Source organism: Rhea pennata, chromosome 3, assembly GCF_028389875.1.
Source record: "Rhea pennata isolate bPtePen1 chromosome 3, bPtePen1.pri, whole genome shotgun sequence".
Taxonomy (NCBI): Eukaryota; Metazoa; Chordata; class Aves; order Rheiformes; family Rheidae; genus Rhea; species Rhea pennata.
Window position 1 is genome coordinate 125,570,816 of NC_084665.1, and position 18,650 is coordinate 125,589,465.

At 39.2% G+C, this 18,650-nt stretch overlaps 1 protein-coding gene across 1 annotated transcript in view; it reads right to left on the reverse strand.

Moving 5' to 3' along the window:
* Nucleotides 1-18,650, reverse strand: part of PKHD1 (PKHD1 ciliary IPT domain containing fibrocystin/polyductin) — a 264,433-nt gene that overhangs the window by 90,039 nt on the left and 155,744 nt on the right. The window contains exons 49-51 of the mRNA XM_062573127.1: nt 18,378-18,443; nt 16,579-16,698; nt 7,729-7,866 (exon numbers count right to left, since the gene is read on the reverse strand). Of these exons, the coding sequence (XP_062429111.1) occupies nt 7,729-7,866; nt 16,579-16,698; nt 18,378-18,443 (324 nt within the window). The remainder of the gene's footprint in view (nt 1-7,728; nt 7,867-16,578; nt 16,699-18,377; nt 18,444-18,650) is intronic.

The following is an 18,650-nucleotide window of genomic DNA, read 5'->3' on the forward strand; positions in this document are numbered from 1 at the left end:
TAGAGCAGCAGAAGACATGTGTAAAGAGGCATGTCCAGCTTTCCATGCAGAATGGCTCTTTCCCCACTTCACCCTCGCAGCAACCTGTGTTTAAAGGACTCACCCTAAACGTATCCAACCCTTCATCCTGAGATGAAATTATCAGCTACACTGAAGACTCAAGAAAGACTCAGCAAAATGCTTTGAAGAATTTTGCTTTGATAGTACAATATAATTCACACATACCTTTTCTTAGTAACAATGATATCCTTTTAAGGTGGAGGATTAATTACTGTTACTAATTGTTATTGGCATTATTATTTCACTGGTAGATGCAAAGTGGTTACTGTTTCTTCCTGATAAGTCAGTAAAAAATAGCCATGCGATATATCCAACTCTCAACCTCCATTTTAAGACAATTTTAAAAGTAGGTTTCTAGGTTTAAAACTCAGAAAGAAATACTTGGAAATGTGAATTCTAAAAGCTTGAATTGGGAGTTATCACTTCTTAAAAAGAAGTATGTCTACCTTGATTTAAATGTGTAATTTTTAAGCCCTAAAAAGCATGACAGTAGGTTAAAGAATGTTACTCTTATTAAAAAAAAACTATACACACACATGCATGTGCACACACACACACAAAACCAAAATATAAATAGAATGAGAAAGTAGATAGCTATAATAAAACTATTCATAATAGATCATAGCCCAATTAATCTCATAGAAAAAACAAAAAAGGGAAAGTAATGGTCACAGAAATGCTTCATTGGCTGCAGACTAACAGCATATGATACAAGAATACAGGAGATATCAATGACTAGAAAATTTATTTTTTAAGCATATTTAGAACACAAATAATCCTAATAATTACTTATTTACAACAATAGTACAGTAGTTTTATCTCAATATATTTAAATAGCTTGAGTGCAAGTGCTATAGAAAAGTTGACCCAGAAACTCTTTGAATTATTAAGGTGGACTTTTCAGTAAGTTTTGAAACACTCATAATGTGTCATAACACTTGAAAAAAGCTAATATTATGCCAATATTTCAAATAAACATAAAAGTAAGAGCCCCAGCTAATTACAGGCCTGTCAGCTTGACATTGATTGCAGGGAAAAAAAGAAAAAAAAAATGGAATGTCCAACTTGAAACATAATTAATAAATCATTAAAAGTGGATAATATAATTAATGCCAATCAACATGGCTTTGTAGAAAATAGGTCCTACGAAACTTCCTTGTTCTCATCTTTTGATGAGATTACAGGTTTAGTTGATAAAGATAATAACTTTGATATAATTGACTTCTCCAAGTTATTCAAGTTAATAGCACAAAAGTTTCTGATTAGCAAACTATATTGGTACAACAGGAATATGGCACACTTTAAATTACAGGAGAACCAACTGAAATGGGGCTTTTACTCCAGCAGGTGTATTTCTCATCTGGTTTTGAGAGCCCTGTGCTATGCAATGCCTTGCCAGTGATATTAAGGACTAAGAAGATATTGGAAGTAAGCAGACAGGTTGCTACAAATGAGCAAAAAATAAAGAGAAAAGCCAGCAAAGACAGATATAATTTAGGAGTGAGGAACTGGAGGGAGAAAGTGGAGAATAGTCAAAATCCAGTAAGACAGATCTTGCAAAGGAAATGCAGTCTATATGAATAAATGGAGAACAAATTAAAAATAAGAAAAAGGAGCTAAAAGGAGTAAGCAAGGTAAGGTCTAAGATATGTATTTTGTCTTTGGCAAACAAACCATGAAAATGAAGATATGGAAATGGAAGCTACCTTAGTTTACTCAAAGCAAAATCCTAAGTATTTACCACATACATTTCACTGAAATATACGTTTCGTCGTCATATGAAATAACCAGTATATTCACAAATCACAGCTCCTGTAATAACTTGTTTTGATAAAACTATCAAGTTGCCCTAAAGTAGCAATCATAATCTCTGCAGTACGTATGTGAAGTATCTGGGCTTTAAATACCTGTCTTTGAACTCTGGATAAGAAAATTTTAGGGGACTTGCCCCATTTTCACGTGGTGACCTTCAGGCACATCAACCTGTCAGATTGGCTGTCCTGTGTGTGACAGGCACAAGAATGGTCCCCACTTCATACTCCTACTGCTAGTTGAAAGCTCATCAATTTGACCTGGGCGGTCTGATAGATCACAAGGTGAAATGATAAATTACCACTGTCAGAGAACAAGGAAAAAGGTAAGTGTGACCAAAAGTCATCAGAAGTATCTGGTGAGATGTGCAGAAAAATTCAGGATGGACAAATGCCAGTGTACACAGAAAGAAAATAGAACTTTCTCAAACAGGTCCTCTTTTCCACTTAGAAAGTTTACCTAGAATTTGAAAGGTTTGCTCATCTGTCCCAATTTGCCAGTTCTCTGCCAGTCTAGGCAGAGCTTCTGAACAGCGGTTTGACCACTCTGGAAATCTCAAGTGTGTCTTAAGTGCAGGCACAGTTTGACTTATTGACACATGGGTAGGAAACACGCAACTTCCTAGAAGCTGGATTTTCAGCACAGGCACTGCTCAGTCATTTAGTGCCTTCACTGTCAGGCTCATGTCTGACTTCATGTCAACGGCCCCACCGCAAACATGAACTTCTGTGATGGGCAGCTTAAACTGATGTTCTTCCAGGACGTGCTGGCACCATAATGTACGCACTGTGCAGTGCTGGTAGCCAGAAAAATACAATATTCCTACGGATAAGAAATAACCTGCACTGCTGATCAAGTCACCACTAATTACATATTTTCCTGAAGAAGTGTGAGGCCCAAGTGTATTGACTGACACACAGTTCTGTTAGTGCAATGGTTTAAGCTGATTCATAATCCTTCATCAGGTCCAGCCACTGGAGAGGATAAAACTCCATCATCTTAAAATACAAAACAAAACAAAAGAAAAAAGGGACAACAAAGAAAGAGATGCATCTTTTCTACATGAATTTCCTCTTATTCTAGACTGCAATCTGGATCTAGTTTGCTCTTGGATTTCAAAAGCATTTTCCATTATTTTCACATTTCAGTTTGATTCCAGATGTTCTTCCTGATCGTTTTTGTTGTGCTTTTTTTCTTCTTTTTCCATATCAAATCTCATTCCATTCTTTCCTAGAATAGTGGGCGTTTCCTCCTTTTTAGCCTTTCCTTTCTTCACAACATAACACAGTGCAACAGCTGTTGTACATAAGAGCAAGGAAATCACTGAGATAAGATACCCATCTTCCACTGGCAAATAGACTTTGTTAAGTATGTTGCAGCAACCACGTCTAATATCAGATTTGTACTCCCTTAATCCAAAACTTCTTGGGTTCTTCCTGCTCAACTGTTTTCAAAACTGCAGTGTGTTTTCACCAGAAAGTCTGAAGAATTTTTAATCATGGTCAGTGCGTAGCTTGATAGTCACCTAGTATTGACTTCTCCTTTCTCAGCTGCTCCATCAGGTATCCAGGCTACACTCTGCAAAGATGGAGCCTGTGAAAGTAGTTATAAACAAGGAGGTATCACATGAGTGGATGATGAGTAGATTGGCAGATGATGCTGCCAAACAAATGGAAGAGATAAGACAGATAAGACAGCTGTGGAGTTAGAGGCAGCAACTGGGAATGAGAGAAGAATGTCCAAGGAATAAGAAGTGAGACACTTACATAGGTGTCCTACATAAATGCCTTATCCTAGGGATAAGATTCAGCTGTCTAATTATGCATGTCTAATGCCATCTGAGAGCCCTAGGGCATCCGGATACACCAGGTGGGTTGGCAGATATGCGACTGGGATCAGTGCCCTTTTAAGTAGACTCTGTAGGCCAGGTGGGACACCTGAGCATGTTCAAAATAATACAAGTGCTCTACATTTAGGCAACTGAAGCCTGCTTCTATGAAGATTCACATACCTGCATACAAGTTACTTCCGGCAAGTTGCCTGGGTGTCCAAGCTGACAAAGAATAGTCAGTGCAGCCAGTGAAGCCTAGAAAGTAATTTGCTCTAAAGTAGGTATCTATATTAGCCAGTTCCCACTGACTACACTGACTGTATTGACTTTTTCTACACTGATATAGTGAGGACTGAAACACCCAGTTCACTCGCTGGTCTGTACATGTAACATCTAATTTGGCTATCTTAAACATGTGAACTGAAACCATTCTTTAGATGATATGATCAATTAAAAGAAATCAAGTGGCTGGGAAAGTGCGAAGAGCAAACAGATGGAGGTCAAGATATGAACTGAAGGGGATGCAGACAGTGCAGTGAACTTCTCGAACCACTTATTCTATTACAAGAAATGAAAAAATGCTCTCAGTACATCTATAGTACTCCTTGAAAATATACATACACATACATACATACATACATACATACACATACATAAACATACACAGAAGTTGTGCAGCTGAGCAGGAATGTTATATGACTGCAAATAGGATGGGACTCTGAGCCCACAGATAAAGATGAGACCCACACAATAAAGGTATTGAAGAACCTGAAGAATGCAGTCCAGTGGTAATATTCACTTCTGCACTAATTGTCATTATGAGGCTGAGCAGAAATCATCACTAACACATGGTCATCTAATGAACCACAGTGATTTATCCTTTGGGAACTCAAAATGGGGATTCTTACTAGCTCTGAAAAGAACAGAAATGAATGTTTTAGAGCTCTCGTACTGCAAGGAAGACAAGAGACATCAGAAATGTCTGGGGCTTCATCCCCAGATGGTGAAGCCCTGAGTCAATGATCACCTTAGGCTTTTTGCCCGAAATGAGAGACAGGACTGACAAGTCACCACTGCTACATATGGAAAGGAAGGGAAGGGAAGGACTAGTTGAGACTAAAAATAAAAATCCTATCTGGATAATTACTTAGCAGGATCTATTACAAAAAAAAAAAAAAAAAAGAAAAAGAAAGAAAAAAAAGACAGCTGAGTACAATGGAATTTAGGCTCAGTCCAATGGACCAATCTGTGACTCTTCTGCAGCCTTATCGGGAGTTGAGGACTTTTTTCAGCAGTAAAACAGGGCACTTTCAATGCATGACATCTGCACTTTAATGCTGACTTATGAGTTAAAATGAAGGAGTGACCCTAGCACGGAACTACAAAGAAACTTCTGACATATTAAGTCAACATTTCCTTTCTTCTTTCGATACTGATGTGCTAATGATATTTAGCAAATCACCTAATGTCTTTGAATCTCAATCCCTCCTGCTATATACTGGAGAAAAAAGAGAAAAGAATTAATTGTTTAAAGGCAGGCAAACACGGAAAGGTAAAAACAAAAGGCATTTCTGAAATGGTATTGCAAATACCACCATCAAAAAAGAGACTTTCAAAGTTTAAATTAAAGAGAAAAGTTCCTTATCTGGGAGCTAGTACTACTAGATGGGAGGTAATCAGAAAGTCTTCCTGGGTCCAATAACAATGAATCCCCTGGAGCACCCAAAAAAATTGAGGGTGTGGAGAGACCCACATATTTCACTTCTGTTGTCCCAGCGCTTTGACAGAGTTCTTTGCTGTCCTTTTCAGAGCTTTAATGATCTTATATCTCCTGGTGATCTGGTTGATCATAATCCATAGCAACTATATATGGAAGAGCAAAGTGATGGCAAACCATCCAGCATCACAGGTGTCCTAAGAACTCTAATCTTTCAGCTCTCCCTGCATTTTTGAAAGTCAAGGGCCTTTTACCACACTAACTCATCTTAGTTTTAGTGCAACTTATCATTTTAGTGAAAAGCAATCAGGATCCAGTTGATGTTTCATAAACTACACTTCTACATTGATTTTTTTCCTCCTTTATTATCTATTTCTCATCTCACTGGGTTCCTGTGTGCTTATGGTTGTGTTTTAATCATCTGACTTTATTTTTTTTTTTCATTTTTCATTTTTCTTTTTATTTTCTTTCCCTTTTTTTTTTTCTTTCTGCAAATAAGGCAGGTACTCTGAAGGGCAGCAAAGTCCAAGGAAGATTGTGCTCTAGTAGTGTGTTAAGCAAAGCCATGAACAAAAGATCCAGGCTCTGCCAGAGAGTCTTTGTTTGGGCCAGGCCAGTCAATTAAAGGCAATGACACGTGGCCGAGGATTGCTACACTGAAAATCGCCCAGAGAAGTTACACAACAGGGAGGATCTGGGGATTTGGATCACATGATTTCAATCTCAGATCCTGCTCAGGCAATGTTGAATGCTGATGTCCACATCTATTAAATTTGTTTACTAAACTGTCTCATTATCTATTTTGTGTCAGGATTTCTTTAGGGTGTGGTAGAATTGGACAGATGGGCTTCAAAACCTTCCTTCAGGCATGGAACTGTGAGGATTGGACAGATGGGCTCCAAGAAGTTACCTTTAGGCCTCAAACACATGGGAAAAGAGAGAGGAAGGGAAAGAAATGTTCACTCCCAGTTTTACAAACAAGCATAGAAGATAGGATAAGATGTGGGAAGCTTGGAGATTTTCTACCTACCTATTATCTTCACAGTTGAAACCAAAGCAAGAACATCTCTCCCCAGAAGATGCTGGACTAAAATTCAACAGCTGCAAATACCTGTTTGGCTTTTAACATCATTACTACTCGTGGATATGCTGGAGGGGAGTTCATGTAGCAAAGTGCCTCAATGTTTCTTAAGTGCTTTTAGCAATGAAAACATGCTTTTTCATAAAACCAATAAGAAACCACACTTAAACTACAGAAGAAGAATATGTAAGTAAGAAATGACCAAGATTCTTTAAAGTATATACACATTGACTTCCCAGATTAGGCTTTCAATTTTTTTTTTTACAAAGAAAAACACAGGGCAGTGAAATAACTCTTTTTTGCCAGTAGTGTATTAACTAAACAGTCCCTTGAGATTAACAACAAACAAATATCAGAGTAGGCTTCCTCAGGAAGTGATTACACAAACAAATTCTCGTTTTAAAGTTCATAAAACCAATCTTGAGAAAGGTCAGGCAGTGATCAACAATATGATCCCCACATCCTAAGGATTCCTGTAAGTAAATATAAAGCTTGGCTTCAGGATCTTCAATATTTAAAGGAAATTATGCAAGTAATTACTCTTCTGGGAAAAAAAAAAAAGAGTCTGTTTGTTGCAGACAACGTGGAACACCTCAGTGACATTGGAGACTACCTCTAGAGTGCTAGTGGCAGTACCCCTGCAAGGTAACACCTCCATGAAGTCCTGGTACTCATCCATGAAGAGCAATGAGAAGAACAAATGCTCCAGCTGTGCCAGCTTTATGCCATAGCAGGATTTCCAGACACTCTGAGGAATCTTGGTCATTTTATTTATTTTGGTTTTAAATAACTCTGTGACTCTTGGTAGGTGCTTCCCTAGCGCTCATAGATACCAGCCACTGCCTGAACACAGTAAGGGAGAATCTGCCCTGAGGAGTTACGGCCTCATAAAGTAGCCCCAGATGAAGTAGGAAGGGCTTTTAAATACCAATAAAAATTGAGTCAAGGTGAAATCAAGGGGAGTTTTGCCATTGACTTCAGTGAAGTGAGGATTGCACCAGTTATAACGTATTGCTATTAATTGAACTGGTAACCAGCTCCAGGGGATAATCATTGGGCTTAATATGGACATTCTCAGTGTCCACATTACAGACATTCACATAGCTTTGGAGCAGTAGGATGGTCAGCACGCTTATACTAACACTACACAGTCTTTCTTCCCTCTTTTTCTGTTTATCAAGAGCAGAAACAAACCCCTGGTATCCAGAAGATGAGCTGCTCGCTTACCTACTTTCAGCGCTCCCCCCACCACCACGATACAGGCGGCGCTCAGGACATTGCTGGAGTTGCTGGGGAACTTGAGGGTCCCCAGGATGTAGAGACCCCTCAGAGGGGGAAGAGCCATATCCACCAGGATGGTCCGGTCTGAGAAACAAAGCAGAGGGTTATTCAGAGCAGTGGCAGCCTATGACCTGCAAAAATTGCGCGGAGGTGGAAAAGGTCAGAATACTAGCTCTGCCTGAGTTTAGCTTTACTCAAATCTTTTTAGCTTAGAAAGAGGCAGTAGGGATTATGTGCTTTCATAGCATCCACAAGAGCTTTGTCTACAGCTGAGGCTCCATGATATGATGGAAATCGGATAATAAAAAATAACACAATATTTATAATGATATTGTTACTTGATTAAGTTTCATCAAATGCCACTTGAAGTATGTAAGAATGCATGCAAAGTGCAGCAAGTTGGAGGCATGCTGGCCTCCCTCGATGCATCTGGCTCTACTTCTGAAAGTAAATCTTGATCACCCAATGTAATGAACAAGGAGTAAATTAATCCATGTCCAGACAGTATTTTTCTCTCATGGCATGGAACAGAACGAGAGTGAATGAAGTGAAAAAGTACAATAGTTACGATGACATTAGTGGCAAGCTCAAGGCACATGTTGCAATCCACCTTCAACAATCCCCTGTCACTGCTCTTCTCTCTCTGTGGTTTGGCTTTGCAAGAGAAAAGCTTTGCTGAAGTCAACACAATCTGCAGGAAGCTGAAATTCTCTGTTTTTTTTATTCACAGCACTACTCATTCCCTATTAATAACCTAGTTAACAGCAGTCAGGAGAAGTGCCATTCCCTCAGTCCCATAGGATAAAGTAAGGAGCAGAAGTCACTTCTGATCCCATATCCAGGCTCCTTGATCCTGCTTTGACCAGAAGACATCTAAAGCATGCTGCAGCACTGGATATTAATAAAAATTGATTTATGACTTCCTATGCTGGTTCTTATTTGAAGCACAATCAAGGTAGGGAACCTGTGTGGTTGAGAGCACAAGGCTGAGATACACGGGCATAAATTTTATTGCAGGTCACACACTAATCTCTGCTGCCATATTTCTCCACATCCCTCCTTTCTGTCCCATCATGCCAGGTTGATACTGCTTCTTAATGTATATTTTCATATTGCAGAACAAGGCTGATGATGACTGAGCACAACAGCACTGACACTGGCGCCTCCTGAAGTTGCCAGCCCACAGCTTGTGAACTATTTAAATGTCATTTAAGCTTTCAAAATAGGACATAAGTAACAACTGAAATGGCACATCATTTAAGGTAGACCACAGAAGTTAATTCCATCCTCAGGGCCCATCTAATGAATTTTAAAATTTTTGTGAGCTTTTCAGTTGATTGCAGTAGAAACCAGCTCAGGCCCTTTAATTGTGGTTTCCAGCTCGTTTCATTATCAACAAGTGTAACAACTTCCCAGTACAGCATCTTTGAGTCACTGGATGCCCCTTGTGGAATAAGAAGCAAAAACTCTTAACAAAGAGTTCAACAAGATGTTGCTATCCAGGGTCTTTCTGTGGGGCAGAAGTCCTGTTTAGGACTAATTGTGATTTCCATAGAAATAGTTTGCAGAAAATGAGATTCTTCAAGATAATGACAACTGTCAGCTCCTACCCAGAGATTTGCTATGGCTTTTCTTGATCTCATATTCTTCACTGCAAGGCACAGATTCACATAACAGAAAAGATTAAGGAACAAGCAAATTTTCCAATGGACTTTGACAAAGCAGCAAAATGGGGCACTTGAAACAGTTTTGGTCTGGAACATATGAAGAGCCATGCAACATCCCGAGAAGTGGATCAGCTATTGAACAGTCTTCCTTCTCCCTATAGCCATCAGCAGCTGCTTCGAGGCAGAGACAAATACTGATACAATAAGTAGTACAGGGAAAGTCTTTTCCCCAAAACAAATAATTAGAACTTGACTGAAGCCTTTTAGCATATAGGTTTATCAGCTCTTCCAACCCTTTGCTTGTAGAAAGAGAAAGATTAGGCATTTAGGGTTTTCTTAGTCCTGAGCCCAGTGAACCTTGCAGCAGGGCATTTATCAAACTAATTATAAGTCATGTGAAAGCAGGACTAAAAGGATGTTTTTCTCTGCTCAGTCTATTGTCTTCCATAGTAGAAGACAAAATGTTCTATATAATTTGAATGTGGAGGTACAAAGTTTTTCATTATATCTGAAGAATATCCAGAAATTCTGCCTTATTAATGACAAATTCACACTCTGTCCTTTTTTAAGCAAAATTCCTGCTGATTTCAATGGCAAATTAGCTTGCACATGGGCTGAAAGCCTGATGTTGTTCCCATCAGGTGAGATGATAGCTGCAGCTGTCAAAGCAAACAACAATAGTAACAATTTAGGGCAAGAAATGAAGAAATCTTTATTTATTTAACTAGAACTAAGATGAACAAATGCAATCATCCAGGCTGATGTATCAAGGGGGCATGGTCCCTGAGCAACATGATTCCCAGGGTGAGTCCATGTGATTCGGGCCTAATTTTTACACTTCTGCCATTACAACAGACACAGCATTTAAGATATATCATGAGGTCTTCAGAAACTTTTCTTGCACACACACTGTCCTGAATCATGCATACCTGTGGGTCCTTGGAGAATCACAGTGCCAAGGCTGTGATGGTCCTTGCTGGTCCTGTTATGATGTGTCATAACATAATAAAAGACTATACAAAGTGTATTCAGGAATGGACTAACAGGTGAGTAGATGGAATTAATATTAGCATTTCCTAGCCTTTGACTCTTGTTTTGCAACCCTAAAATTTCACAGTTGTTTGGGGCGAGCAAAGCACTGCATACTCAGGGGTCCCAGGGCTGCTTATTGGTTTGTTTCTTCTGCACACATGGTCTTACTCTGGCAAGGTTATCTGTTCCTCCTTTCCATGTGTTTTCCCACCACTTGCTTTCTCATTTTTGTTTCCTTCTTATTCTATGGACATCATCAAGGGACGCACTGAGAGTTCAGGAGATGCCATACTTCTGTCCACAAGGACTACACCAAGCACCACAAGAACCCATAGTTACTCAGAACCCCAACTGAGAAGAAACTCTCTGCATCTTTGGGTTGAAGCATTAAGCATGCCAGTTTTTTCGCAGAATCCAGATATAATAAATCTATACAGAGCATATGCAATCTGCATTTTTTTCTACATCTCCTAATATGAGTACTTGATGCATTTTCACAGGCATGGAGAAACTCCTGTGTATAATCTCTTTACAGGACAGGCATAGTCTTATGCCCTGCAGAACTGAGAAGGAAAAGCACAGTATGTGAGGATAGGAAACAGAGAGAAGAGAATAAGGCAGAAGACGTTGAAACGATATCTCTCAGGCAGAAAACGAATCTAGTTTGTGAAATCACAGCTCAAGAATGTGGCAAAAAGCTGCAGTTGACAAAGGCCATAAGTATATTCATCAAACACAGACTGAAACATTTTTACAAGGGGAAAAAAAAAGGAGTGCTCCTAGGCATACCACTTATATGACAAATTTCAGTCTAGAACAGATATTTTTGCTGAGTTGCAGATCTTTCTAAAAGAGACTTTAAAAAGGAAATGCTGACTGCTCTGTAGCTGTAGCATCATGTATGTGAGCCCTGAAACACAGGAGGAGAAAGAAATTCTCCCATCCAGAGATATCTGTGCAAACCTGTGATTTCATCAGTGTAAACAAACAACGTTTTGGTGTGTAATGCTTGGTGTGTGAAGTCCTGAGAGAGTGCAATATTGCTCTGCATAAATAACAGAAGACTCACGGGCAGGAAAAAAAAAAAAAAGTCCTTCCACACTTGAGAAGAAAGATAAACCGATTCAAAGGAGACTTTGAGACTTTTCAGTATTAATACGGTCTTCACAGAATACACTTAGCTATGTAATAGAAGGAGATGGCTACTAAAGGGTTAAAATCCTAAACTTTAGGTCACTAGGCTCAAGTGATTTACCTTCAGAGAAAGACAAAACTGATTTTTTTTTCTCTCATGAAGATTTCACATAATAATAATCAAGTACTTTCAGAAAACGATAATTCAAGCCTGAAAACAGGGCTACATTTCATTATACATATACTTTCTCCAGACAAAAGCTCACAGGTATGTCACAGTCTTAATGTTCAGACACACAATGACTGAACTCACTAATGACTCCAGCAATGACACAAAATGCCTTTGATCAACCACATTGCTATATAAAACACCATAGCATGCCATTGAATGGAAATCAGGCACAACAGAAGGGCTATTATATGAGATACAGTACTCCAGCATTCATCTCTTCAAACAGAAAAAGTTCAAAGAAAATCAAAATCAGAAAATGAATAACAGAGTGAATTCCATCCCTAAAAAAGAAAAAAAAAAAGGAGAAAAAAAAAAAAAAGAAAAGAAAAGAGAAAAGAAATTGCCAGAGGCTACATGATATCATATCGATACCCTTCAAAACAACATTCCATCGCCTGGAATTATAACACGTTCTCCTTCCACTCAGAGCGCGCTGTGTCAGGAGTGTGTCATACTGAAAACCATAAACCAAAGCCCTGAAAATCCGAGGGCTTGAGAAGCTAATGCCACTGCTGGCTGCCCGAATGGCATGACTAAACTCATCCAGCTTGTTTTTCGAAGTGGTGCAATCGCCGAAAACTCATGCATGTGAGAGGTCCTTGTGTGATGACTGCAGCTCTAGAGAATGAACCTCCAGAGGTAAAAGTACAAGTTCTTCCAGCCTGAGCTAAAGCTTTCCAGCTGGGATGGGATAGATTTATATCCGCTAAGGAATCAGACACTGAGGGGACTTGTAACACACAAGCATTAAAAGTTACCTTAATGTGACAGACCCACCTCCATTGCATATACACTCTGAGAGGAGCTAGGCGATTGCTATTGCTGATACGAGAAAGATAGTCAAAGAATATGGCTAGGAGACACACATGCTCCACCAGACCTAGCAGGAAATGTGTTTTCACGTGTCACTTGCCTTCTTCCTTGTCAGTCGTTAAATATTTTGCTGTGCTTTAGCCATTCAGTAAGGCTCTTCTCAGGAGCAGAGGCAGTTTTATTTCACACTTTGGAATACACTACACTAAGTAGCTGAACATGAGGATTCAGGATCAGGAAATTGCAGTGTCTAATCATGCTCACGCACTGACTTGTATGCTGGTATTGAGTAAACTTTACTATCTCAGCCCCTTGACTCTTCTCAAGCAGAAAATATTCCTGTCCAAGGAACAACACAGATCATGTCAAACTGTTCAATTCCTACCCTGCTGCCTCCCAACCAGTAGGCACCAGTATGCTAAAGAGAATCCTCTATACCATACCCTGAAGTGTAATGCAAAGACTTATCAGTTAAGCTGACTGAACCAGAACTGTTCTAAATTCTGGTGATGTTTGCTTTGACCCAAAGGCTGTGTGGTCATGCTAGCACAGTGCCAGGCCTGAGCTAATGAGCTTTCCATCTCAGGAGAGCTAATTAGTATATCACCACGCTGATGTAGCTATGCTGTTTCCAGTTCTAGAATGAGATTGGTTGGGCTGGACTGTAGGTATCTCTTTGCAATGCTTCAGGCACAGCTTAAGTGTGAAGGGCCTTGCATTATCTGACAAAGGCCATGGTCAATACCTCACCTAGCAGCTAAAATGAGATGCTCTACTGAGAGGACAGCACTTAGCTTTGCAAGAAACACAGCAGAGTTTGGTTTAGTTTGATTGCATTGGATTTGCAATATAGTAAAGGACCATCACAAGCTTAATAGTCAGTTTCCATTCTCTAATCTAATTTAAATAACATTTTTCCCTTACTTTTTGCTTCACTGTAAGTTGTGCTTTGCTTCCTATGATTGTCTGAGCACATCCTATGTAATCAATTTGTGGTCAGTACCAGTGGCACCTTTGTGCCTCTTTATATCTGCCTTTGACTCTTACAGCTTTTGAAGACCGAAATGCTTTGGTCTTTAAAGAATCACGGGCTCTAAGTAGGGATATTTGGGAAACTGAGTATAATGTGATGCACAAGAAGTTGAAACAGATTATCAGGCATTGCCTTCTGGCCATGTTCTCTGGGAACTAAGAAGAACAAAGTACACATAATCCAATCAAGAGGATCAGAGAGACAGCAAACCACATGAGAAATGGCTCATTGCTTCATGCCTGCATGAGGGGCAGGCATAATGGAGGTGAGAGTGGAACAGGAGCCAAGGAGCACAGATATGGACCTTCACAGTGTGATTTAGAGAATATACATTGACTGCAAGTTAGGCTGTTCTCTCGGGTGCTGCTGAGCATGGTCTGGAGGAATGAAATTCAGATCTCAACAAAACCTGAAATGAGCTGTCTAATGAGAACTAGGTGTTTGAGCTCCAAACACAGTTGGTTCTTTTAGGCATTTAATGGCATTTTAAATGTCATGGCTATTTGAGACCTCTGCACAACACTGGCAAATATGACATAAGAGATACCTGTGCTCATCTAGGATGGTGCCTGGATGAGAGGCAGAATAGTCCTAGGGTATCTCAAACGATACAAGATATCTTTATATAAGCACCTGACTTGACCCCTGGAGCTCTATTTTTTGTACCATTAAGTAACTAATTCACACTAAAGTAGATACTCATATTTGATCAGCTCAGTAACTCTTCAGTCTTTACTAACTGTGTTGACCAGTAACAGATTCAGATATCTAAATATTGGTTTGTCCTGTCATACTGGATGTGGCAATCACATGGGGCTTGTAAACAGGATACAGAACCTACAGGCAACTGGCAAACCTCTGGAAGGACCTCTGGCTTTTACTGGGCTCTAATCTTACAAACACTTAATGACATTTATTCATTAATGGCAGTGAGATAACAGAATTGAAAAAGATTGATTGTGGTTGTTTGATAGGAAAACTAATCAGAAAAGTGGAAATTATCTATTTTTCAGTTCAATTTAAGTTGTCCTCTAAAGCAAAGACAAATATTATTTTAAGATGTTCCAAAATGAACACATTTTTTAAGATTTGTCAGAAGACTGAAGATTAAACTAAATATTCATTGAAGGTTGAAGATATTTCTTTATTTAACCTGAAATTACATGTCAAATCCTAAGAAGGTTTGGGTTGGTTTGATTGTCTTCTTAATTTTAAAAATTAAACTGTAAATATACTTCCAAATGAAATAGTATTTCAATTTGAAAATATTAAAATCATCTCTTAAAAAGAAAGAAAGAAAGAAAGAAAGAAAGAAAATAGTCTAATTTTATGAATGCTTAAGAATTTTTCTACATTCTTCTACCTTGACTTCAGCAAAGCTTTTGATACTGTCTCCCATAACATCCTCCTAGAGAAGTTCAGGAAGTGTGGGCTAGGTGAGTGGACAGTGAGGTGGCTTGAGAACTGCCTGAAAGGCAGAGCTCAGAGGGTTATCATCAGTGGCGTGGAGTCTAGCTGGAGGTCTGTGCCTAGTGGCGTCCCCCAGGGCTCAGGACTGGATCCCATCCTGTTCAACTTCTTCATCAATGACCTGGATGAGGGGACAGAGTGCCTCCTCAGCAAGTTTGCTGATGATACCAGGCTGGGAGGAGTGGCTGATACACCTGAGGGCTGTGCTGCCATTCAGAGAGACCTGGACAGGCTGGAGAGTTGGATGGAGAGGAACCTCCTGAGGTTCAACAAGGGCAAGTGCAGGGTCCTGCACCTAGGGAAAACTAACTCTAGGCACCAGTACAAGCTGTGGGCTGACCTTCTGGAGAGCAGCTCTGCAGAGAAGGACCTGGGAGTGCTGATGGATGACAAGTTGACTGTGAGCGAGCAATTCTTTGACAGAAAGAATTAATTGAAATTTAAATAATTTCATAAAATATTTCAGTAAAATTACAATTCAGGCAAATCTAAAAGAAAATGGAAGGACAGGGGTGTCTCAACTAAAAATTTTTCACTCAACTCAAATACAAATTGGCTCTGTGACAGAGGCGTTATCTCCATTTCCAGAAGTGGAACTGAGGCAGATAGATAGATTTACACGGTTTCACACAAAAGTTTTGAGGATAAGCCAGTAACAAGTACCATAGTAGGTCAGACATATAGTACACAGTATTCACAGAGTTATTGGATAATTCAGGTTGGAAGGGACTTCAGGAAGTCATCTAGTCCAAACCACTGCTCAGAGCAGGGTCAGCTTTAGGTGCAATGGTTATTGCAAATCTCCTCCTCCAAATTTCACTGTAGATTGACTAATATCTTTGCTAGAATACAAACAGCTTTCACGCAGGAAGGTTGTAAACTAAACTATGATTTAAATGTAACTCAGGTCTGAGGCTGAAAGGCTAAAACAGCTATGAGAGATCCACTGCGAATGGATTGAGAGACTATCACCGACAATCTGGGATGTAATAGGAAAATAAAAATTAAATTGGTACAATTGTGGAAACATGTAGTATGTACAAAAACTCAGAGAGATTGGTCAAAAAAAGTCTCTTTGTGAGCTGTGATTCTGAGTCTAGCAGGTTCTCTGCTCCAGAAATAAAGTCCTTGTTCATCATCAAGCTTGAATATCAGTGTGGGTAAGTATTTGTGTGTGTGTGCGTGCGTGCATGTTTGTATGTGAGTAAATAGATAAGCACGAGCATTCTTTTCCAAAAATCACACTTCTGTGCGGTAGCTAAGAGTAAACATGACCAGGAACAAAAGTATTGGCCTGCACATACTAAAATAGACACTAATGCCAATGAGCACACATTGCAACACAACTACCTACCTTAAAGTAGACAGGTCCCAGCACCATGAGAAAAACTGAAGACCATTCCCTCCTTACTTACTAGGTAAGATGATGACATCTTCCCCAGGGCCGGGAATGCTGCTGTTGGATCCACCCCAGCCTTTTCCCACATCATTCCACGTCTCAGGGTGCGACCATTTCAAGACAGCATCAGAAGGAACTACAAAACAGCATATATGAAGAGAGAATTACTATTTTTACTAGCTGAAAGAATTACCGTTTCTTTGATAGTCAAACATCTATGGTATTAACATCCTCTTTTTGTCATGATGAAGCAACACTAACTGTTCTTTGGGATATTCCATGTTTTAAGGAAACTGCCCTAGGGAAAAAACAGTCAACTCTCTCAGGATCGTCTTTTCAGTATTAAAGGGCAAGGAGATAACTAAAAAAAAAAACAGATTCAAACTCTAGGACTTACCAAAAACAAAGCAAAACTTGAGGTATATCATATTTACCTTATATTCTGCATTGCAAATATGCTTCACAAACACCTGGCTTTATTTATTTTTATTTACAGCATCCAAAGCTCTGAGCACTTTAAGCACAAAGTTAAAATGCACAAATGAAAATGAAAACTAGTTAGCCATGCTTGCTGGCAAAACTAGACAATCAGAAAAATAACTAACCCACCAAAAAAAGTGCCAGCTCTGTTCACATATTTTTTTCTCCCCCAATGCTCTAGGAAACAGATTGAATTCTCAGAGTGAGCTAAAATATGAAAGACTTTCAAAACTGAGTAATCAGCTCCTACAAGGGTGAAAGCCCATGAAAAAGCAGAAGTCTTCCCATTTCATGGGGTAATGAAGACCTGGCTTGGGACACATGGCAACTCCTGCTGATTCTATAAAGATTTATGTTTCAGCTCGATCCAAAATGAAACTTCCTGGCTTTAGCCTCTTGAAATACTAGGAGTAATCAAATTTACAAAATTTAGGTCCTTAATGTGCACTTCAATTTTAGACAGCTAATGAGCCAATCTTCATAAATTAATTGCCTAAATTGGCTTAGTCTGCAGTCAACACAGGACTACCCTGTACATTTACATGTGCAGTTTAGTAATCCTTAAACCAACGCAGTCAGGGCCTCCCTCTGGAGGCCTCCACAAGCGCCTACCTCTATCTTATGAAGGACTATACGGGAAATTCGGACATTTTTACTTGAGGAGGGCTTCATTATATGTTGAAAAGACTGGGGAAAGTTCATACATAAGCAAGATAGTCTAGAACTCACTCAATAATACTGTGTAATAGAATAACATTGTGAGCCTTCTGCCTCTAGCATAGAGAAATCTAGAGAAATTAAACCGAGGCAGAGCTCTTCAACGCAAGGTCTGCCTTTCCATAACTTATCTATCCAAGAGGAAATGCTCCGCAAAAGGATCTCTACATCCAACTGTCATGTCAATGATTACTGTTGTTAATATGCAGCAAGGCAGTTATGCACCTAAAACCAAATTTTGGACATCCCCCTCTCTCTCTGGATTATTATGCTGTCTGACTCAATGTATAACCAGGCAATAATGTCAGATCATTACACTAAGTTCACTCTGAAGCACTAAAACATATTGTAGTCTTACATTCTCCATGACCTTTCTGATCTGCTATGGTATTTCTTAACAAAAGTTTATAGTCTTTTATAATGTGGACTCACACATTTATCATGAGCAATGGTAGATATGGCTCAATGAAATGCTTAAATGAATGCCAAGAATCCCTGTTAGGCTGACAGCTGTACAAAATATTGAAGTGAAATATAACAACGTATTTCTGGAAAAGTAATTAAAAGGAAATGATGTGACTCTTAGACCAAACCTTTCAGCCAGAGACTGTCACGTACCTGATGTAGGTAAAGCCACTCTTTCTTTCTCTTTCAGTGTGACCTGAATTAAATCAGCTCCTGTGACTGAACACAGAGAATTGCAGGGAGTTACAGAAAAGCCTTACAAATTAACAAAAAATGATAGAAAATCAATTGCTACATGTGATTTTCTGACAACATTATTCATTTCTAACAACAGTTTTTTTAAAGAACAACATTTATTTTCTAAGCATTTCTCTTTCTTTTGTTATTTTAAGAAAGGTTTAAACAAATACATTTTAATTTACAGAT